Below are 23979 nucleotides of genomic sequence, written 5' to 3'. Positions count from 1 at the left end.
CGGAATTGGGTACTCCAGGATTAAGCAGCTGTAACGCCATTCACCAGAAAGTAGCCCATTTACATTGTACCCTGCCTTCTGAATACAAAAAGAGATTTACAGAGTACATTAACAATAAAAGATTCGTGAAATGGCGATGAAAAAGAAGCTGTACTAATTTATAAAACAAAAAATTAATTGTTGCAATCGTAATTTTATAAGCAAAGAATTTCATTAAGAATTTAAAAATTCAAATACTTTATTATTGAGAGCAAACTCATTTTATGTATCATAAGTAACATAATTTTATCTTGAAAAAAAGCTTCTTCTTACAGTTTTAAATTATAAGTTATTTAAAACAACAACTTTCCCTTGAGCTTCCAAATTACCTCCAATAAACTTATGCTCCAGAAACATTCTGTCTTTGTACGGAAGCCACTTATAGCATTTCCTAGTTAGAGTAAAATGTCCTTGCCAGGATCGATTAATTTTGTGCTTTAAGATAAAATATTTATTAGCTTGTTGGAGGATACCTAATCTATCATACGCATTCTTTTATCTGCAATACATAAATATTTGAATTGTTACGTATATCTAAGAGAAAATATGATGTTCGGAACTACATTAACACAAAGCTTTAGTACTTTGTTTTTATGATTTTTCAGTGACACTGCACAAATCACGACTGTACACGTCTGATGTGTCTAATATGGAACCATTCAGATACAACGTACCATCATTTTCTGTGTTGAAAGTTTTGCAATAATGAATAGTACTCAAACCATCCAAACAAGACATTTCTTTTAAATTAGTACTTTAATTACTGATTCTCCTACGAAAAGCAAAATATTGTATTATGTAAGTAGAAATTGAAAACTGTTTTATTTGTGCCAATAAAATATTCAAAAACTGCATTTATTTGTTACAACAAAAGTTAATTGATTTCTTAGACTGAATAGCGCTAGATCTACTTAGTGTGTGAGTTTTTTTCTAGCTCAAAAATAAGAGTCTCTAAGATTCCTCCAACGCATTTGTATGTCTTTGTCTTCAAAGGTATCTATGAGATATTGCACTATCAATACTATGTATCATAAAAGTCAGAAGGTTTTTACTTCATTATTAATTCAAAAAAGTACTATTTAAATCTTTCTTCACAGCAAACCAAGCCTTTTAAACAGCCAGAGAACTTTCAAGATCCAAGGGTATACCATAGTCTTACAAACATGCTCCATCCCGCACTGAGTTAATGAGTACTTTATCGAGCTCCATCCATCTGCTGTCTACCTTATTTCGTCCTTTTTTTGATGGTTTTTTCTGGGGCTCGGGAGTTTTGACTTCATTCTTATTCGCAGATGCTATGGAATCCATACCTGTAATACACTGCTCACTTGTAGTGCTTAATTCACCTTAAAATAAATCTCAGTATAAGCTTTACTTCAAGGTTACACGATGATAAGGATTTAGTAGAAAACTTTGTCAATTTACCTCAGAAAACATCGTCCTGCTCATTAGTAAAAAGAGATCCTTTGTTGCTATTAAGGTTCTTAAAACAATCGTAATTTAATAGATTAAGTTTTTCTTTGGAAGGCATTTAATAATAGTGCTTGCATTTATAATACTGAAATATTAACTTAAGTTAACTACTCAAAAAATGTGTTTTATCAAAATTTTAGGCAAGACGAATAAATACAACTTATGCTTTTACATAATGCTGCATTTTCATCAGATGGTTTACTCATTTCATTTTATTTATTACTTTACGTATAACCTTGAAGCTTTCTGATAATTGTATACAGTAAACCTGAAGAATGCTTTTCTGGCAGTGTAGGCATACGAAAATATAAAAACGTTCACAACCCGCATCAGCTCGATCATCCGCAATAGCTTGAACGTCCACAAGCTCTGATTGGTTGTTCCTATTGCTGACAGTATATTGCAAGGTTCTATTTCATACCATGGGTCTGCGCTCTAAGACTCATTTACCAATATGGTAGAGCCCTGGTCCATTTTAGAGCTAATTTTAAAAGACATCTTGACGAAACCTTTTGAGGCAGGTGGATACGAATCACGGTCATTTTTCTGGATATGAATTTCTCCAGCATCCAATACTTCTGAACGACAATTTTCCAGCAGTTAATTTTTCTGAAAAGTTAACGTTTTGAAAAAAATAATAAACAATTTATTTTTATTTTTATTTTGTTTGAATTTGTTATAATTTTACTTAAAAATTAGCGTTGTAGGCCATTAGTCATAAAAAATTCATCTCTTTTTTTTCGTAGTTGTCATAGCTCAAAATAATATTTTGTAGTCTGTTTTTATTATGTACCCATTTAGCTTTTAGTGCTACTTTAACGTTGTGACCCAAGCTGAGTTCTGTAACCATTATCACGGTATCGGCTTATTCTTTTTGGACCCAGGTCAGACAGCTGTACAAATCGGAGTGATTCTTTCCCACAACAATATGGAACCAATTGTGCCACCCTTCATTAATTTTTTTTGTTTTGTGAGTACCGTCAAGTACTGCTTCGTGTTGATTTCAAAGCCGAGGAAGGTATCTGGGAGGAACTGCTTTACGATGGCCTTTTCTTGACTTACTAATGACGTACGAGGAGCCAAAATATTTGAGTATAGGTTGAAGCAAATCTGTAACCTCGTCAAGCAAAAGATCATAGATGTGGCTCACATCATTGACAGGCAGAAATGCCGTTGCCAGAATCATATAAATTTGTAAGCGACTTGACTCATTCGTGAAATTGGAGTATGACTGTTGTAAGCCAGCATCTTGGATTTTGCGGTACAGAGACTGCGCTAAATGAAAAAAGCAGTAACTTATTTGAGCATCTAGATGGATGTCCGTCGCAGCATGGATGATTGATAATTCGAAATCGCAAAGTATTCTATTTGGAACAAAGTCTTGAATCCCAAGCTCATCGGCGCTTGACTTCATTGCTCGGAAAACTGCAGTATATTAAGATGTGTGTTTCGATGAAAGTAATGGATACACAAAAGGTAATGTAACAGTATCCGTGCTTCCGGGGTACCTGCGTTTAACAGTACTTAGTACTGTAAATAATTGGGTAGATATATTAGGCACGATCGGTAATGGGTATTCAACTTAACAATTAAGCTGTGTACTTATTTAATGGAATTTGGAGCAAAATTTAAATAACCTGCTTTAAAGGTTCTGTTCATGAACCACGCAGAGCTTTTTGACACGTGGGTGCCAATAAGAAGATTCCTTAACACCTCTAAAAATTATAAGTTCTTCTCCCGGACAAGGATCGTTTGTAACGGCTCTAGCTTTACACTCTTTTCCTAAGCGTAGCCTCGTACATTCCCACTAACGTTTCTTACCATCTTTTTTATTGTAATAGTAAATAAAGCCGTTTGTGATAAGTTTATCACTTATAATTTCGGAATTCATAGCTGCATAGGAATAATTTTTTAAGCCGGAAATATATGTCGAAAAAATAAGTGCGAGACGAAAATATACCAGAAAAGAAGGTGTCCGAAAAATTGATCCGGAAAAAAAAATTCGGAATTAGTATATGCCGGAAAAATGTCCGTCCAGGAGAAATGAGCTAGAAGAATGGTCGGATACCGGTGGATACGTCGGGAAGGTCTGATAGCATGTCCAGCATGTACACCTGATCTAAGCCCATCGGACTATTTTCTGTGAGGCTGCGTCAAAAAAACGATTCACATAATTGCAATGATTGACGCTGAGAACTACAGACAGAGAATATTTCTGGCATTAGATGAGTTATGAGAGGGAGGAATGGCTCAAAAGTCTGACAACAATATTGTTCAGAGAGCCAATTTGCTTATCAAAAAAATGGAGGTCACTTCAAACAATTGTTGTAAAGATAAGACACAGTTCGAGATGTAGTAAAAACTATTTGACCCAAGGCAAGGACAAAGACTTTTTAAGGAATTAATAAAATAAAACCTTTTTTGAATGCACCAGAGTAATAAATAATACACTGCTAGTTCAAAGCCTGAGAAAAGAATTATGGGGAAAATGAAAAACACATCCTTATGTAAAAATACTAAAAAATGTGTATGAAACCAAGATGATTTTGGTACATTCAAAATAAAATTATTCATAGGTCTCGAGTTTCGTACCTACCTATTAAAAGATGCGACACAATATCTAACAACAAAAACCAGTGTCCACATCAAATTTTATCCATCTTAAATTTTTAAGAATGAGAAAAAGGAAATCCCAATTTCATTGTACTCGCTAAATAAAACTGGGGAGGTAGACAAAATGTAATCAAAGAACACGCATGTTGTCTCGATGTCTCTTTTACATAACAAAAAAACTGATATCCTTTGAGCTGATGCTGTTCAACCATGAATTCATTATTTTGCTACTGGTGAATTCTACTCCATAGCCCTGCTTAAAACGCCCGTGTTTAATACGTGAAAAAAAATTACATTTTTTTACTCTTTATCTAAATGAGAAATTATCAATCACACGGTACGTTAATACCTACGCAAAGTAGTAGCAAAACAAGTAGCAGAGTTATCAAAGCAAGTAATGCTTTGACTCTAAATTATCTAACTTTTTTTAAATTCATTAAGAAAGAAGAAAAAAAAACAAAAACAATTTCTAAAGAAATTTAAACCTCCAACCTTCTGCACGTTAACTGAGGCCCCCCACTCTGCTACGAGTGGTTCCTGTATGAAAAAATTGATTACTTCATGTTACCGTGTGCTTAGTGACTTATTTTTGAAGTAAATCCTTATTTACTGTATATTAATTAATTCAATTTAATTATTAATTACATTTAGAAATGATGTATTTAATTAACTAATTTTTTTAGTTAAACGTTTTCTTCAAAAACTTAGAAATAAGCATACTTCATCAGAGCAGCCCTCCTACGCATTGATAAATACTTTCTTACTTTTTACTAATTCATTACTTTTACAATAAGTGAACAATTGTTTTGACAATTTTTTTAAATTTATTAAAAATTTTCTAAAATAAAAAAAAATTGCCTTGTACTTTCTTAATACAATAATCTTTTTATTAATGGCATCACCAATTTTTTAAGATTAAGATGATTTATTGACTAAAGGACGTTCATCACATAGTTAGCTGGGGAGAAGTTCAGAGAGGTGAGAGGAGCACAAACAGATGCAGCACGCTGGCAATTGTTTTTTTCTTGTGGATGTACTTACATACACGCTTTTACGCATACTTGATTCACTCTTTCTAAATTCATTCAAAAACCAACTTGTAAATCAATTTTAAAATTAAATAGGGTTATCTAAAAGTAATAATCTTGTATACCGAAAAAATTAGGAGATTCCTACACATTATAAAAATGCAATTTTATGAGATTTTTTATAAGGCAACATGTTAAATTGAGATTTTTTTAAATTAAATATATTAAAAAGGGTACAGTTAAGTGATCTGCAGTTTTTTTTGGATTTCTTATATTATTCCAAATTTACATTTAACGTGAATAATATCGGTCAAAAAGATCTATGTACGATGAACGTCCTGAAGGAACATTAACTGGCATAAGATATTATCCTATTGAAGAAAGTGGTACTTTAGGATGGTGTTACTAAATTTTTTTGATAAAATAATATTTTGAGTATTCTATATGGAGTAAAAATAAGTGTGTGAGCGTATGTGACAGATGTGAGCGTGACGTTAGAGGTGCAATCATCGTGGCAGTAGGAAGTTATTTTGAAATCATCAAAAGATTTGATGAAAACGGACAGTCTTGTACTGGCCAGCCTGTATATTGTTTATGTTGTTTTGTGCCGTAATATTTTGCTTACATTCGTTCTTTTATTAAATATTACAATGTCAATTGCAAACACACCCAAGTTATGTAGATATACTCATTTCAACGATTATTTTTACCAATTTAGTACTCAATATCGTTTTAGAGAAGGTATATGTATATTTATAATTAAGTTTGTCTGTCACATTATTTTATAGAAGTATAACTTCCTACTTAGATATTTGAGCACTTACTGTCCACTGGTTATTCAAGTTCGTGACATGATACCATTTAAAAAAAAAAAGTTTAAATTACATCCTTTTTAAGTCAAATTTAAAGAGACAAACAGCTGCACTGTCTTATTGATTTTTTTGGTCAGGTGTAATAAAGTTTAAATAAAATTAAAATTCTATTCTTTTGGGGTAAGTTTTAAAAAGTAATAAATTAATGCTGAATTAGCTAGGCACGTGCAATCTATCTACCTTATAATTTTCAAATTTTTGATATGATGCCAATGTTCCAAAAAAAAATTTTTTAATCAAATCCTTTTTTTGTCACATGAGAAAAGTAAGAAAGTAGCACTAAATACACCTAATTAACGTACATTAAATTCTTGCCATGTTTTTGTTATATTTTAAATATGTCACTAATATGTGAAAAAAAATTCAAATCTAGTCCTTACATAATTTAAGAACAACAATTTAGCAATTGAGCTTAATAAACATGCTAAGCACGTAAAACCTGCTTGAATTCTTGAATTTTTTTTAATAGGTCATAAAGTTTTAAAAGTATTTTAATTCTATTTTTTTATAGTAAGGTTTTAGAAGTAAAAGAGTTGCAAATCATTTCGTAGCAAAATTAAAGCAGTTTAAGAACATCACTTTATCAACGCCATAGATTCACGTAAAGTTTTTGCTTTATCTAATGAATTTTTTTAAGTTAATTAGAAAAATTTACAGAAATTTAAATGCTATCCTTTTATAGTAATATTTTAAGAGTTATGTAGTTGTGCTGAATGAATGCGTCCAATGCACATGGCTCTTTTACCTTGTTTTTTTTAATAACTGATATAATACCAATAATTAAAAAATTAATTCAAATCACATTTTCTTATGGTAAAATTACAAATGTTACAAAGCCTTACAAGATGCATACACTTGATAAGAGTAATCATCACGCCTTGACTCATTTTTTTTCGAGCATGAGATAAAGTTTCAAAAAAACTTCAATTCCATTTTTTTCAAGTAAGTTTTTAATACAAACACACTTGCGCTACGTAAATGCATCCAATGCACATGGTCTTCCTGACTTGTTATTTTTAAATTTTCGATGTGGTTCTTATGTTTAAAAAAACTTATAATCTTATCCTTACATAATTGAATGTCAAAAATTCAAAGTTGCCCTGAATAAACGTACTAAACACTTAAAACCGTCCCACATTCTTAAATTTTTCTCTTATAGGGCAATAGAGTTTTTTAAAATACTTCAATCCTATCCTTTTAAAGTAAGTGAGTTTAACTAAGACAAATAAATTTTTCTTGTAAAGAGCTGTACTGTATAAGCGCACTTGACCAGCGTTATCTCCTAGCTATTCCTAAATAAACAATTTTTCTAGGTGCTAGAGTTAAAAAAAAAATTAAAATAATATTGTTTAAAATTAATTTATTAAAATTTAGCCCTGAATAAATGACTGCAACACGTGTAATACTTTCACCGGGTTTTTTTTAATTTCTGTTATATTATTACTTTATTGGAAAAAATTCGAGCTAAATCCCCTCTTAGCTGAGTTTAAAGAGTAAAGCCGATAGCTAAATATGCAAACTTGACGTGCGTTCTCTTCTCGCATTCTGTAATTGACTTTTTTGGTCAGATAATAAGGTTTAAAAAAGAGTTACGCTAAATAAATGTGCTCAACGGGCATAACCCTAATGCCTTATTTTTTTTACATTTTCAGTATAGTACTTATAATTACAAGAAATTTTAATCCAATCTTTACATAATAAAATAATAAAAATTAAAGAGTATCGCTAAATAAACGCTCTAAATGCATGAGGTCTATTCACGATCTTGGATTTATTTTTAATTAGGCGTTAAAATTTTAAAATGTTCAAATCCTTTCCTTTAAACGTAAGTTATGAGGAGTAAGTTAGTTATGAATCCTTACTCACTAACATTTAAACAGCATAAAAGCTGTGCTATGTCATCGTTCTAGACGCACGTTAACTCTTTACATTTTCTACTTAATTTTTTTCGTCCGATAATAAAGTCTTACAAATATTCGAATTGGTCCTTTTATAGTGAGTTTTTAGACTTTATGGAACTGACCTAAATAAATACGATCAGTGCGCGTTATTTTCATGCTTTTTTCTTTAAATTCTAATATATTACCAATAAAAAAAATTTTTTTTTTAAATTAAATTCTTTTATAGTGAAACTGTAAAAGTAATTAAGCTGCACTGAATGCACGCACTCAACTCGCACAATATTCTTGCCATTACTAATTTTTTCTGATTATGTAATATAGTTTGAAAAAAATTTAAACTGTATCCTTATCAAGTAAGTTTTTTAAATAAATAAAATTATACCTCATAAACACTTGCTACGCGTGTAATTTTCTTTCCTTGTTTTATTTTCAATTTCTGCTTATGTTCCATAACAATTTGAATCTTATATTTACATAAATACACGTCAAAAGTAAAATAGTTGCGTTAAATAATGATGCAAAACACGCGAGACCTTCACACATCCTCGACTTTTTTTTCCTTATTAGGTGATAGAGTTTCAAAAATATCAGAAACCTATCCTTCCAACTTGAGTTTTCAAAAAAAAGAGAAATGCAAATTTCTTAATGAAATGTAAAATGCGATAGAAGACACTAGACGCACGTTATCTTTTTACTGTCATTATTTACATTTTTTGATCAGGTGATACACTTTTCCTAAAAATGTGAGCCCTATTGTTGAAAATTAAGTTTTTAAAATAAAAAAAAAATTAAATTAACGCGCACAATGCGTGTAGTAATTTTGTCTTGGTTTTTTTTCAATTTCTAATTTATTACTAATGTATTGGAAAAAATTTGATTAAAATCCCTCCTCAGTGAAATTTGAAGTGTCAAAAAGCTGTGCCAAATAAACACACCTGACAAACGTTTTTTTCTCCTTTTTAGATTAATTTTTTTGGTCAAGAGATGAAGTTTAAAAGAAATTTAAATCGAAATGGTTTTTTAAGTAAAAGATTCGCTCTGAATAAATGGGCTTGATGCACGCAATCTTCTTACTTTATTCTTTTTTAAACTATATAATAATACTAATGTTTAGAAAAAATTTTAATCGAGTTCTTACATAATTAAATGTCAAAAGTTAAAGAATTGCTCCAAACGCGTGAGCTTTTTTTGCACTCTTGAATTTTTTTTTCATTAGGCAATAGGATTTTTAAAATATTAATATCCTTTTTTTTAAAGTAAAAGGGGTGCAAACTTTTTCTAAGTAAAATATAAAGACAATAAGACATGTGCTATAACAACAACCTCGAAGTGCGTAATCTTGTCACCTCTATTTATTTTTTTGTTAGGTTATAAAATTTGTAAGCAATGTGAATGCTATCGTTTTTTACTTAGTTATTAAAAGTGTATGAGTTGTGCTAAATAAACGCACTTATCTTCCGTTATTCTCTTGTTTTGTTCATATTTAAATGTCTCATATAATATCAATCTTTTAATGAAAAAATTTCAAAGTTTTTCTTGGTACAATATAAATAGTGAAAGAGCTTCGCTGAATACACGCACTTAACGCAAGTAATCTTTTCACCTTTACTAGTTAATTTTTTTTGATCTGCTAATAAACTTTAAAAAAATTAGCATCGTATATTATTTAAATAAGTTTTTAATAAAAACAAAATTGTAATAAATAAACTTGTTCAACGCACATAATCTTCTTGCCTTGTATTTTTGATACGATATCAGCCTTGGGGTACTAATAAAATAACCACAATGAGCTTAAATAAGGCAGTTTATTAGATTAAAAATGAAAGAAGAGTCACGTTAGGTCTAGCTATTCAAAGCCTTGGACCTTTCTCCTTGACCTTAGCTATTTCAAATAGCTCTTACGGAAGCACCTATGCGCCAGAACTCGGGCGTATACGCACACACGCCTGTTCAAGTAGCAAAGAGGCAAAGATTCATTGATTGACTCTCACGCATAACGCGCCATTAGAAGTATAACTTAAAAAATCACGTAAATCGAGTGTATAGCATGATGGTGCACAAACGACTTTGAGCTAACAACGCAGGATCCTTTTGAGCCTCCACTATGTGCTGTGACTTTTAGCTAAGTATTCTTACAATGCAATTGACTCGATTTCTCAGAGTTTGCACTCACTTGGATCTTCACACGTTTCAGCCATTTATCAGTGTCAGCCTTAGTCTTTGTAATGGCTTTGTAGAGAACAGCAAGCTGGTCAAACGGCGTAAAGGTAAACAAAGCCCGTCTGCACCCAAATACTCTCTGTCTAGGGGCCTGAAAGTCGAGCTAGTAGAGTAAATGACTCCATGTTTTGATTATCCCCACTGTGGAGTTGGTATCAGTACTTATATTTTCCACTAGTAAGCTCAATTTGGCCACAGAAGACACAACAAGATCCTGGTCCACCCGATCAGAATCAACCATGCCTACGCCAGAAACACTATCAATTAACCACGCATGCATCCCCACCTGAGGCTGCAATGATCCACGCAGTGGCAACTCTCCAGATTATCCAATAGTATAACTAAAAGCCTGAACTAAAAACCAAGCCTGAACTAATTTTCCATGTTTGTATTTCAAATTAAAAAACTATGACCTGATAAAAGCTATAATGTGATAAATGTTACATGTGTAGTAACAAACTCATTCCACTATGATTAGTTAACCATACATACTTAGCAATGTGTGGGACATGTTGACGTTTTGTAAGATTATTTCTAGTTCACAGTGAAGACGTAGCTCCAATAGTAGAACGTTCAATGTGTCATGTGTGGCACTATCCTTCAACCAAACAAACATAGACAATAGAGATATAGCTACAGCTATTACCCACATTCTTTTACTGCAGTGACAAATCAATTTTTCTTCACACTGATAGTCTTTATGATAACTCTCCGAAGGTGTACACGGATCCGTAAACAATGCATAGATTTTCAAAATATACTGATTGATCGTACGACCCGTTACTGCTTTCTATTGGAAATGATTACAGTCACGTTAGTAGTGCATGGATTGCCGAACCGAACTGATCAATAGCACTATCAGCTTTTCTGTGTACTAGCTCGCCTTCGATACTCAAAAAATCCGATGATCAATAAAATACTATGACATACAGGGACCAAACGTTCTAGCAATGAGTAAAGTAGTAGAAAACCGAAAAAATAATTATCTGGTTGGAAGTATCACACATAAGAACATACTCAGTCCACTACAATTTGTCAAATGCACGTATAGCCATGCGTGGCACATGTTCATCTTTTTGGGGAGTGATTCTAGGGCACGGTAATAATGTGATTCGACCAGTCTAGTCTTTTTTCTAACTTCTCAAAGACATTTATAGGTTCGTAAACAATGCACCGATTGCCAAAATAAGCTGACTGGGTGTACGAACCACCGCCAAGATAATGAGCTAGCTCTCTAAAAATGTTTGCGGCCACTTGGCTGGTAGGCGGAATGTTAAAACAAGCTGATTGATCACGCGATTTGCCTCTTTGTACTGGTTCACCAAAAGCGATTGTAGCTGTACAAACGCTACACGGAGACACTATTGCAGACCTTCAGCTTTATTATTTGATAACCCTATTTTTTTGCAGAGTAATATTGCATTTTATCTTTATTAAAGCTTGGAAAATTTAATCAATAACACAATAATATCACAAACAGGGAGCAAATGTTTTAGTTATGGGTAAAACGGTAGAGACAGCGCGTAGTAAGAGCACGCTGAAAGAACTATGGCCCGGTAGCAGCTACTACATTTAAGAGCATACATCACCACGGTTCATTAAATTCAAATAACCATGCGTTGTACACATTCGCATCTTGTAAGAGTGATTCAAGCCCACAGCGAGCATATGGCTTGACCAGTAGTACGTACTATAATAATATATAAGTCATACTGCGGCTATGGTCCATAGTTCTTTCACTGCAGAGGCAAATCACTTCATGAGCAATGCACGGTTTGCCAAAGATAACTGATTGGTCATATGATGTATACCACTGCTACGCCGTGCGTGGATTGCCAAAAGCATGGAGACTAAACTGCAGAGGTTCACTTTTAAAAACCGATTAGCTTGTGTCAACACATTCCTAAAAACGTCGCAACAAATGTTCTATTTTTAGCGTCAGCATATATGTAAAAATCTTTGTTTTAATTGTTACTTTATCTGTGACTCAAAATACGAAAATAACAACAAATTCTTATCACCTACTTGCTTTCACAAGGTTAAAGCGTCGTATTGTGTGCACGCCTGACAGTGTCAATCGGAGGAAAAAGAGATGGTATTTTTGCATGAGTGTGTCGGATTGTTTATAAGTAAACGATACAAGACACCAAATACGAGTGTACACATAAACATAGAGACATATTCATAACTGTATTCTTTGACTTCTTAACTAGTAAAAAACTATACAAGATATGTTTGGCACTTTTTTACATTAAACACAGTAAGTAGTAAATGAATAATACAAATCATATCGGTGTAGCATAGATGATTTAGGATAAGTTTCGCAAATTATTTATTAAATTGAAGATTAACAACACAACAGAAAAAGAAAGTCTTGACTTACGGAAACGATAACAAAAGTAGAATGGATTGTCTGGCACAAAAAAAAGATCCATACCACTGCATACATTTTTGATACGAACTAGGTAGTGAGTAACCGTTTCATACTGCATTAGTAGAATTTGAAACGTTCCCCTTATTACATAAAAAGTTTTTATTTTATACATGTGAACGATATTAAAAATTATTAAAAAAAACAGTAATATTTTTAAAATATGTTTACCTTGTTCATAACGATGAACTTTATAACTTGAATAAATTTTGAAAATTTAAAAAAATGAAGACCAAACAAACTCAAACTATGCTTATAACGTACCTACCAAATCACAAAAAAATAAAACTGTTAAATGCATTTGGCATTCCTCCGTATTATCTTAGTAGACTACTACCATACAGATTCCCTCAACCATTTCATCAATTGCTAGAATACTCACTCCCTGTCCCTGATTGCAAGCGGCTTAGGGAGTTAGCGCAATAGCGTGGCAGCAAATCGTGCAACCAATAAGTCTATTTTTGTGACTCATGCTTTGCTCAAGAAACTATGTGCACCTCTGAAGAGCTAATGGAAAGACGATTCATGCAAAAAATAAAGTTGATTTTCTGTTGCTGTAGAAAAACTATTGGCCATAACAGTATCTATGACTCTGTCGTCTATGTCTGCTGGAGAGCCATCACCACGCATGACATATCGTACGTTCGACTGGTCGGATCACATCCTTACCGTGAACTAGAATTACTCTTATAAGACATGAATATGTGCGACGCATGGCTATATGTATATTTAACTAATTGTAGTAAGTATATTCTTACATGTGATACCTCATAACGGGTTATTGTTTTTTTGGTCCTCTACTACTTTACTCATTGCCAGAACCGATGGTCTCTGGAAGTGATAGTATTGCACTAATTATCCAATTTCCCGAGTATCGAGGGTGGGCTAGTGTACAGAAAAGTGGATCGTCGAATTGATCGGTTTGATCCGGTGATCCATGCTCTGCTTACGTGATCGTAATCATTTCCGAAAACAGGTAGTGCAACGGTGTGCTGACGGATCATACGATCAGTATATTTTGTCAATCGTTCCAATGTTCACAAATTGGTGAACGCCTTGGGAGGGTTATCATAAAGACTATCTGTGCAAAAAAAATTTATTTTTCGCTGCAGTGAAAAACTGTGGGGCAAAGCTGTAGCCATATCTCCATCGTCTGTGTTTGGTTGAAGGGTAGTGTCACGCATGAAACATATTACGTTCTACTATTGGAGCTACGATTTTATTGTGGACTAGAACCACCCTTACAAAACGTAAACATGTCCCACGCATGGCTAAGCATGTGTAATCAACTAATCATAGTAGAATGAGTAACTTATTGTACATGTCACAGCTACAACATTGTAGCTATTATCAGGCCACAGTTTTAAAGTTCAATATACGGATGTGGAATATGAGTTCCTTAGAGTTGTTAACTAAATGAGTAAGGATTGAGCCTTAACAACGCGAGGATATATTACATAGTTTTTAGGTACAAGAATCGTTACCTTAACCACTGTCATGCAACAGCGTAGCTCTCTTCAACATTGATTATAATTCTTTTTATGGGAACTGTACCAATGGTAGGAGATAGAAAAAGAAAGAGGTGGGGTACAATTGTCTAAGAGACCTTTCTCTTTTTTTCTTTCTACTACTTAAGAATTTCGCATGTTTTCCTTACTCATTATACCACCTCAGAAATACTTTGGCCACATCAAAGCAATTTCATGCTCAGTACTATAGGCAGGGTAGATTTTTTCTCTCTCTCTTTCTCTCTTTGCCTTGCTTTCGCATATGCAGTCCGGTTTCCGGAGGGGCCATAGCACGCAAACAACGTTATTAAAGCTTAAACTTACTGATGATATACGCCTGGGTATGAAGCGTGGTATGGTGACAGTCCTGGTGTTGTTTGACTTTCGACGCGCATTTGACTCGATTAACCATGAATGTTTGCTGCGCGTTATGGGCACAATGGGCTTCTCGGCTGAGTCCCTGAAATAGTTCCACTCGTATTTGTCGGGCCGCTCTCAGGCGGTGCTTAAGCCCGAGGGGGGAAGCACGGAATTTTTACCAACAACTTCCGGCGTACCTCAGGGTACTTCTATTGGGCCTATTATATTCTTCATTTTTATCAACTCAATTCTTTCAGTCCTTTTCCATAGTACAGGGTTATTATTCGCAGATGATCTTCAAATCTATATTCATTGTAAACCGTGCGACAAAATCAAGGATCTAGGAGTTATAATCTCAAGTGATTTGACTTGGAATGCCCATGTCTCTTCTATTTGCTCCCGTGTTCACAGCATTTTGTATCGACTGCGCTATAAAGGCCGCTTCTTGTCATGCGCACTGCGTGCGAAACTAGCATCGTGCCTGCTTAGAACCCATCTCGATTATGCCTGTCTCATGTAAATGGATCTTTCTCGATATCTTATAATTAAACTAAATCAGCTTTGTAATACAGTGGTACGTTACATATTTGGTCGCCACCGCGATGCTACAATGAAACCTTATTATGATAGGTTGGGTTGGCTGCGCCCTGATAGGAGACGCGAATATTTTTTGGGAGTGTCGGCGTACAAGCTTCTGACTACGCAGATTCCGAGATACTTCTTTGAATTGATTCCGCCAGTTTCTGACGAGTCTCGTAGACCAACGGGCCAAGTGCAGACTGGTTTGCGAATCCCGCATGCCTCTCTAGCATCTTATGCATTTTTGTTCTCAATAACGGCAATGAGGTTCTGGAAATCCATACCAGCTCCTATTAGACTAAAAGATACGGTCACAGCATTTAAAACCGCACTCTATAAATATCTGACTTTGCAACCATCTGAGTACGACCTAACCACAGTTATTCTGTAATTATTGCGTATTAGCTTATAAAATTGTTCTAGTTGTAAGAGTAATTGTTCTAGTTGTAAAATTGTGCTAGTAGTTAATATTGCTGATATTGTGATCTTAAAACTCTTAGTCTAACATAAGTTAGATTCCATAATAATGTTGTGATTTGCTGGATTTATACTAAGATATATAAGAAAGATCGGTTTAAGTACTTTAACGTCAGTCCTAAGGTTTAAAAATCACTGGTGGTAAACAAAATACTACTCAATTACCGTAACTCACTCACAAAAAATAATACTACTATTAATATTAGAAACAGAATAGTTGAGACTGTGTCTAAAAAAGATAATCATAAATATAACTGTGTATCACAACCATTTTTTGTTTTTAATATTGTAGATCTAAGTAATTAATTCCGTTTGTAGTACATAATGTTATAAACGAGACGAGTTGTTTGGTATATTTTTGATCCGAAAGTCTTGCTAATGCTTGGAGTTGCAGATTAGTGCTGGACCAATAGTTTTTTAAAGCAATAGAAATCTTTAAAAATCTTTAGGTTCTCATGTAAGCAGAAAAAAAAAATTAAAAAAAATATTCTCAATTTTTTGGTAATTTATCTTATTCTAAAAGGTTTTAACAGAATGCAAGGCATAAATAATAAATAATGATTTGTACGTATAGCATGGCACTAGATAGAAAAAATTTCACTGCGTATTTTAGGTAGCTGATATGGTCTTTGTAGGTTAAAATGGAAAAAAAATAAGAAAACATTTAAAAAAACCAATTTTCCTACTTAGGATACGTTTAAGAACTTTACATATCTGCTGGTATGCAAATTTTGGAACAACTTATCTCATTTGCAGAGGTAATTTAAGCTTTTAGAGCGTATTAAAAAAAAATTTAGTGGCAAATAAATAAATAAATATAAAAACAATTATATGCACCAACAATATTTGAAAGAAATATTTTAAATTCTGGGTATTTAGTCATTAGTATAAAATATTTACTTTTTAAATATTTTACAAAATTTTAAAAGGTGTTTTATTTAGGCAAGAAATTTTAGTTTATTCATGTATATTTTTTTTTTTTTAGCATATGCTTTTCTTTAAAAAACTTAATTTTTTGTAAGACAATGGCCTTACTTATTATGAAAGACTCTTCATCTAAGAAAACTTTCTGTAATCGATAATACACAAAGGATACAAGAAATTTCGTGACCATGCTGGATCTTTATTGAACATAAAAATTAAAAGTTGCCAACAAGTTGTTCCTGCATGTGAATAAAATATGTCAATATATATGTCTATGCTTCTTATATGGCTGTAAAGTCGATAACTAGAGCATAGATGTTGCTGCATTTACGCATCACATGTTTGTATGGCTTTTTATATGTATATTTATAGGTGAATCAAAATCTAGTTGAAATCATCCGTTGATGGTAATAACACTTGAATCATCTTTTATAGAACTAACTTTCTCGTTTTAACTCAGTATTAGGTTTAGTATGCTCTGCCTTCATATTTTTAATTGTTTGTTGTAACATTGAGCCTTCGTTATTAGCTGTGTTAACGTGGAATCATCTTTTATTCATTTTGAATTTTGTAGATAATGCACTTAAAATAAATATTTTTCTTTGGGCTTAAGCGTTAGGATCTTGCTATAGTAGAAAAGCTGATAAATCTCTTCAACTTTTTTACTACTTAGGTCAATCAGAAAATGTGCATAAACAAAGTATCTAAGACCCTTTTTCTTAAAGTTAGTCTGCTCCATATTTAGTAGCTAATTAGACTTTAGTTCTACCAATATTTATTCTACCAAAGAATGCTAACCATATTCTCTACGCTATATGAGTTGATCTACAAGCCTTTTTTTCTGCTTATTCAACTTTGGATGATAGCTATAGTCTTACTAGAATCAAAATTTGTTTAAGTCGACTTTAATACTTCGGTTGAAAACTGTCCATCATTTATCTTAACCAAGACATTCGTCTTGGGGTTATTGTTTTTCATTTCATCATTCTTATTAGTACAAGATATCTGTTTCTAAGTTTATTTTCTATTTTCTGAGCTGTAAAATTCTCTGTATTTTTCTCAGGTTGGCTAAAAGTTGCTAAAAGTCTCAGTAGTGAAGCAGACCCAGTACCGTGTGATACAGCGGTTTATACACTGTCTCAGTTAACTTAATTATAATATCAGCCAATAATCATACAACTCAATTATTTCAAACAATGCACTACGAAGCACCACCACTTAGCCTTAGCAGTGGTAGTAAGACAATATTATTCAGCCTATCACGTATTTTCTGTTAACGAGACTTCAGCGAAATAAAATTGAGAGACCTTATATTACTTAGGCCATATAATATGGATTTTCTCTTCACAAAAATAGCCATGCAACTAAGAGATAAATTCATCTAACCATCCTAAGTTACAGTTCTTAAGCATGCCCGTGTCAATTAAGCACCATAGTAATACGCGTACATGAGGATAATGCTTTAACCGTCACTGACCCCTCATAAACAATTAGATAGTATGATTTTTCGGATTAATAAACGGTCTTTAATTTCATAAAAAATCTAAATTTGTAGTAAAAGCCGTATCAGCAGCAGTGGAAAACAGCTAGAAGTAGAAGAATACGTAGTTTTTTTGCGATATACTGGGAGTAGGAATGCTATTACGGATATTACAGGAATAGTAGTAGTGTGTGACTTGTACAATGAAATACTTTCTTATTAGACCATTATGTATCTAGTGAACCCTCTCTCCATACCGCGGGGCTTTTTTCTATCTAATATTGCTTTAAGGTGGAGCAACCAGAAAGATCGTCCTATCTCAAAACATAAACAACGAAGCTTGTGGCAGATTACTAAGGGTACCTGCTCTCACTAGCTCTAAAGAGGACTTCAGATCACTGAGATTCGGCATCTATGCTTAGCTTGTATTCGTAAGCTGTATTTAAATAAACACCACTATGCGCTTGATGCTTTTCCTTCGTGATTAGTTATAGTACTCATCGCGACTCAGGATCACATCACTTTCCTAGCTTACGTCTTTTTTTTACGCCACTTCTAACACTCACCTAAATACTAGGCAACGGTCATTTCCCGGCTCATGTGAAGTGTCATCTCCTATGAACAAAAACACTTGGTCTCGCTGTTACAGCCATTTCTCTATGATTTTTACTACCAGATATAAAGCACAGCTTCATTCTGTCTACTTCTTTATAGACAAAGACTAGAAATTATGCATATTCACTAGGGTGTCCCTTATTAACTAATATCTTTTTTTGCCATGCCGCTTCCTAAAAACCTTCTATTTGGTGAAAAAATGATCCCTGAATTTTTTCAGATTTTTAAAAAAATATTTAACCGTGCCTATTTTGAAATAACGATTTTTAGTTCACGTATGCGTATTATGCTTGATATAATATAATTTCTCGAATGATTTTGCTTAAAATTGACCTTTAACAATTTAAAAAGCAAACATTATGTATCTAAAATTTGTCGTAGAATCCGAATTTTCACTTATTTTCAACCTTAGAGTGTACCAGATAGCGTAAAAAGATCTTTTACGTCGTTATACGGCTTTTTTTTAACGATTTTTCATATAAAACAGCCCTATGAGCTCGTTTTCACTCTTGTTAATGAACAAAAATAGTACTCTTTAAGTAAAATTTATCATAGTTCTCAAATTTTCACTTATTTTCAACCTTCATTCACATTAAATAGCGTGAAAAGGTCTTTGATTTTGATAAACGGCCGTTTTTCAATGATTTTTCGCATTAAAGCTCGATAAAACTTTCGTAACTTAAGAAAAGCAGCAAATTTATAGTGAAATTCAACGTAGAATATAATTTTCTACTTATTTCTAACCTACAGTTTGATTACATGGTGTTAAAAGATCTTCAACGGCCATTACCAGCCAGTTTACAATGATTTTGCAGAGGAAAGGGATTTGCAAGATCTGGCAAGGTCAACGATGAATGAAAATTGATATAGACGAAAAATTCTAATTTTCTCATATTTTGATCTAAATTTAATGTAAAATTATTCCTATCCTCTCTTTATATCCCGGCAAAGATGCGAGACGATGACGCCACAAGTAATCGAAATGACTTGTTAAAGATTGTATCTGGTATTAATTAACTTTTTTTTTTAATTAAGAATAAATCTAATGCACTTGCCAGTACTCGATTCAGTTCATCTTAATTAATGTAATAGCTATGGCTTTGCTTGTGTCTTAAATCACGTGTCAAAGGCAGGGATGTTAATTTAAGTGAAGTCTTAGTTTTAGAAGTTATAAAAGTTATACAAGTCTTATAAAGTACATAATTCACTCTAGTAAACCTTGTTGGAAAACAAATACACGGAAGTTACTACTACTAATCTGTCACTTTTCTATTTGTACGAAGCTGACTTGTATAACTTACATAAGTTATACGACTTCCAAAACTAAACTTACATTAACGCCGCGATCACATGGGCCAGGAATTGATTAATCATAGAACGTGATTTGTTGTTTGATCGGGAAAGATCAATCGTATTCTATGCTCTAGTCTATTTCCAAATCCTGGCTCATGTGATCGCAGCCTAACAGCCCTGGTCAAAGGATCACTTGTTGTCTGTTTTTTTTTCGTGATCGGATCCTTAGGCTCAACTATCATATTACTCATAGAATATCTCTATGATAGTACCATTGTAATGTCATGAGAGCTTTTTTGAAATTTTTAAATAATGACAAAAATACTGAAAAATGTATGTACCAAGTATTAATTTTTAAATTGAAAGCCTTATTATTTGGATGATAATATGATGATAACTTCTAATTTTTCACTATAAAGGTATATTATATACTTTTTACTGTATTTTTTTTTAATTTTTCAATGAATATACCATTGACTATATTTTTGAAACATGAGAGTTTTTTATAATTTCAGTATTTTATTTATTCATAACGAAAAAAGGCATGTAAATTTAACCATTAACGACAGTGTAGCTTTAGCAGTCAAAGAAGCTCTGATTTTTTGGAAGAAAGCTAATATTCTAACTCAGAAGTTTGACAGATGCTGTAAGAAGTTAGGTTAGTTCATGAAAATAATTTTACTATGAAATTAGACATGTTATTCGATGTAGCCCATAGAGATGTTTTAGAAAGTATAAGTAATAAGCAAAAAGCATTTCTCCAAGCTCAAAGACTAATAGAACTAAAATTATATATAGGAGATATTATTTATGATATAAGTTTAGACACAGTTGAGGGTACAGTAAAGTTTTAAAATGAATAAATTTAGTTAATTTTTCCAATTTCATTTCATATAACATTACTTTTCAGATATTGTGAACAATGTAATCTCTTCTACTCTTGAAGTGCCTTTTGATAATATACCTGATAGTAATATGCTTTCTGGTTTACAGCGAACAAACTTAAATCCTACGGTAGTTCTTGAAAAGTTGATTCTTGATGAGATGACTGATGAACATCGTAACATATTTTTTGATAACATTTTTTGTTCCAATATTTTTGTAGTATTTTTGTTTTTGAGGATGTATTACTCAAATGTTTGTCTTTTTTCTTCAACTTGTTATTCAAACAAAAAATTAAAAGCTAATGAATCTTTCAAATTCAAAAAGCTAACACAATTTTAAATATTGGAAAGTATCATTATTATTTATATTTCTTAAGGCTTGAATTATACACTAAATTTGAAAAATTAAATGATATGTATTTAAATCACATATTAACTACTTGAATTACATATAACTTGAAATCTCTATGTAAAAGCTAATACAATGAGTTATCAATATTTTTTAGAATCAGATGAATTAGCTCAGAGCTTTCAACAATCTTCGTTAGATTCATCAAGTGAACCAAATTTACAACAAAGCACTGCTTCAAAATTGATCTTGAAAGGTCGTTATTACGAAAAAAAGGTGTTCAAGGTAGTATTGACATAATGACAGAAGATGCTGGAGCCGTTTTATTGATAGGAATAATTGCTAATTCTTTGGGCATTGATACTCAAACTCTAATTTTAAATAAAAGTTCATTTGATCGAGCTCGACTCGATGTTAGTCAAAAGAAAGCAGAGAAGTTGGAAGACGCATTCGATTCAAATTTAGAAGCAGCTGTTATTCACTGGGATAGAAAAATAATACCTAACGCTTGGACTCATAAAAAAGTTGACCACTTACCTATTCTTGTTACAAATGGTGAATCGAAAAAGATTTTGAATATACCAGCCCTTCCTGATGGAAAAGGTTCTACACAAGCTAATGCTATTTATGAAACTTTGAAAGATTGGGGTCTATTAGACAAAGTGAAGGCTTTGTGCTGCGATACCACGAATGCAAATTTGGGTAATGTAAATGGCGCTGCAATTATTCTTGATTATTTTCTTGACAGAAATTTGTTGTATCTACCTTGTCGACACCATATTTACGAAGTCATCTTGGCATCCGTCTTTCAACTAAAATTGCCTGGAACTAAAGGTCTCGATGTGCCATTATTTAAGAGATTTCATGATCAGTGGCTTGATTTAGATCCAACAAAATATAATATTACTGATGAACTCTAAGATTCATCATTACTTTCACAAAAAAACGAAATAATTATTTTTCCTACCTCAGGCGTTTTTGAGAGGCTGTTATGCCTTCGGTAGGAAAAATAGCTTTCACCACATAAGCGCTATTGCTCCGTGGCTACGTTACATATCTCGAGCCCTGCTTTGCAGGTCCCTTGGGCCGCAAAATAGCTCCAGAGACGATGGCACGTATCCAACGAAAACTACCATTTCTTCAAAGCTGTTTGAAAGAGCATCAACCTAGAGATGATTATAAGGAGCTGCTTGAACCATGTTTAATCTTCTTAGGAGAACCTCAATCATTCAAAATTCAAAAGCCGGGAGCATACCATCATGCTAGGTGGATGTCAAAAGCGATTTACTCGATAAAAATATTTTTATTTCGTAAAACCTTCAAAGTCAATGCTTCAGAATTGTAAAAATTATTTGATGTCTGTATATTTATTGTTTTCATCCATGTAAAAGCCTGGTTTTTAGCTCCAAATGCGGTGCAAGCTCCGAAAAATGATTTGGATTTTATTAAAAAGCTCCATAATTATGCTGCAGTCGATCCTTTGGTATCCAATGCTGTCTTACAAAAAATCACGAGGCATTTATGGTATTTATCCACGGAAGCAAGTGCCATTTCATTTTTCGATGAGAATATATCTTTTGAAATAAAAGTTCGAATGATTTTAGCATTAAAAAAAGATGTAGAGAATGATGATTTTATTTTGAAAAAATATATAATCCATTCTGATATAGATTTAGAAAATTTGGAAAATGTGAAATTAAATTACTTTATTAATTGGCAGTCATTACGTTTTTTTGATGGATTTGATATGAATAAGAACTTTTTGAGAACCGACTGTAAAACTTAGTCTAAAAACGTTTATGATTTAAATGGTTGAGAAATCGTAAAAAATTTACGAGTCGTTAATGATGCAGCTGAAAAAGCAGTCAAACTGGCTCAAGATCATATGAATGTCACAAAGAATGAAGATTAAAATTGATTTTTGGTTTAAAATGTAAGCAAATTTCATAGAGAATTTGATAATTCAAAAAAAACACAATAGTAAAAAAACTGAAAAAATAAAAAAAATAAATAAAACTTGACGAATGTTAATGTATAAAATTATTTTTTTGATAAAAAAATTGTTCCTCCATAATTATTATTTTTGTAGATTTACTCAGTGCCTCTTATTAGCTTCTTTCCTTTCCTATTATCTATTACTAAACAGAATTTTTTTTTTTTTTTTTTTTTTTTTTTCATTAAAAGGTAAGAAAAATGATATCTGTAAAAATCGTTGGTACTAATGCAAAGATCACAGTTACAATTAACGTTTTATTTTATAAGTATCAAATTTTTTTCTAACATAAACAAATATTTTACCTGTAAATTACAAGCAACGTATACTACTTTTTATCCGTTTTTGAGCTTGCCAGCTCTTACAAATCCCTTTCCTCTGTAAAATCATTGTAAATTTGCCGGTAATGGCCGTTGAAGACCTTTTAACACTATATAATCAAACTGTAGGTTGATACATTTTATGTAACTTCTATAACTTTTATAACTTCTAAAACTAAGACTTCACTTAAATTAACATCCCTGCCTTTGTCACGTGATTTAAGACACAAGCAAAGCCATAGCTATTACATTAATTAAGATGAACTGAATCGAGTACTGGCAAGTGCATTAAATTTATTCTTAAATTAAAAAAAAAGTAAATTAATACCAGATACAATCTTAAACAAGTCATTTCGATTACTTGTGGCGTCATCGTCTCGCATCTTTGCCAGGATATAAAGAGGGGATAGGAATAATTTTACATTAAATTTAGATCAAAATATTAGAAAATTATAATTTTTCGTCAATATATCAATTTTCATTTATCGTTGAGCTTGCCAGATCTTACAAATCCCTTTCCTCTGCAAAATCATTGTAAACTGGCCGGTAATGGCCGTTGAAGACCTTTTAACACCATGTCATCAAACTGTAGGTTGGAAATAAGTAGAAAATTATATTCT

At 32.5% G+C, this 23979-nt stretch overlaps 2 protein-coding genes across 2 annotated transcripts in view; both read left to right on the top strand.

Moving 5' to 3' along the window:
- Positions 1 to 23979, top strand: part of Apoltp (Apolipoprotein lipid transfer particle) — a 2496658-nt gene that overhangs the window by 2449354 nt on the left and 23325 nt on the right. The window lies entirely within an intron of this gene.
- Positions 21346 to 21966, top strand: LOC149375749 (uncharacterized). Its single transcript, XM_089598029.1, has one exon. It carries the CDS (start codon positions 21346 to 21348, stop codon positions 21964 to 21966), a length of 621 nt encoding a protein of 206 aa, XP_089454155.1.

The sequence above is a fragment of the Copidosoma floridanum genome, unplaced genomic scaffold, assembly GCF_036245765.1.
Source record: "Copidosoma floridanum isolate Cflo_tuat_1 unplaced genomic scaffold, Cflo_Japanese_pri ptg000004l, whole genome shotgun sequence".
In the NCBI taxonomy this organism is placed as follows: domain Eukaryota; kingdom Metazoa; phylum Arthropoda; class Insecta; order Hymenoptera; family Encyrtidae; genus Copidosoma; species Copidosoma floridanum.
Note: the sequence above shows the minus strand (reverse complement) of the source record. Positions and strands in the feature narration are given on the sequence as shown.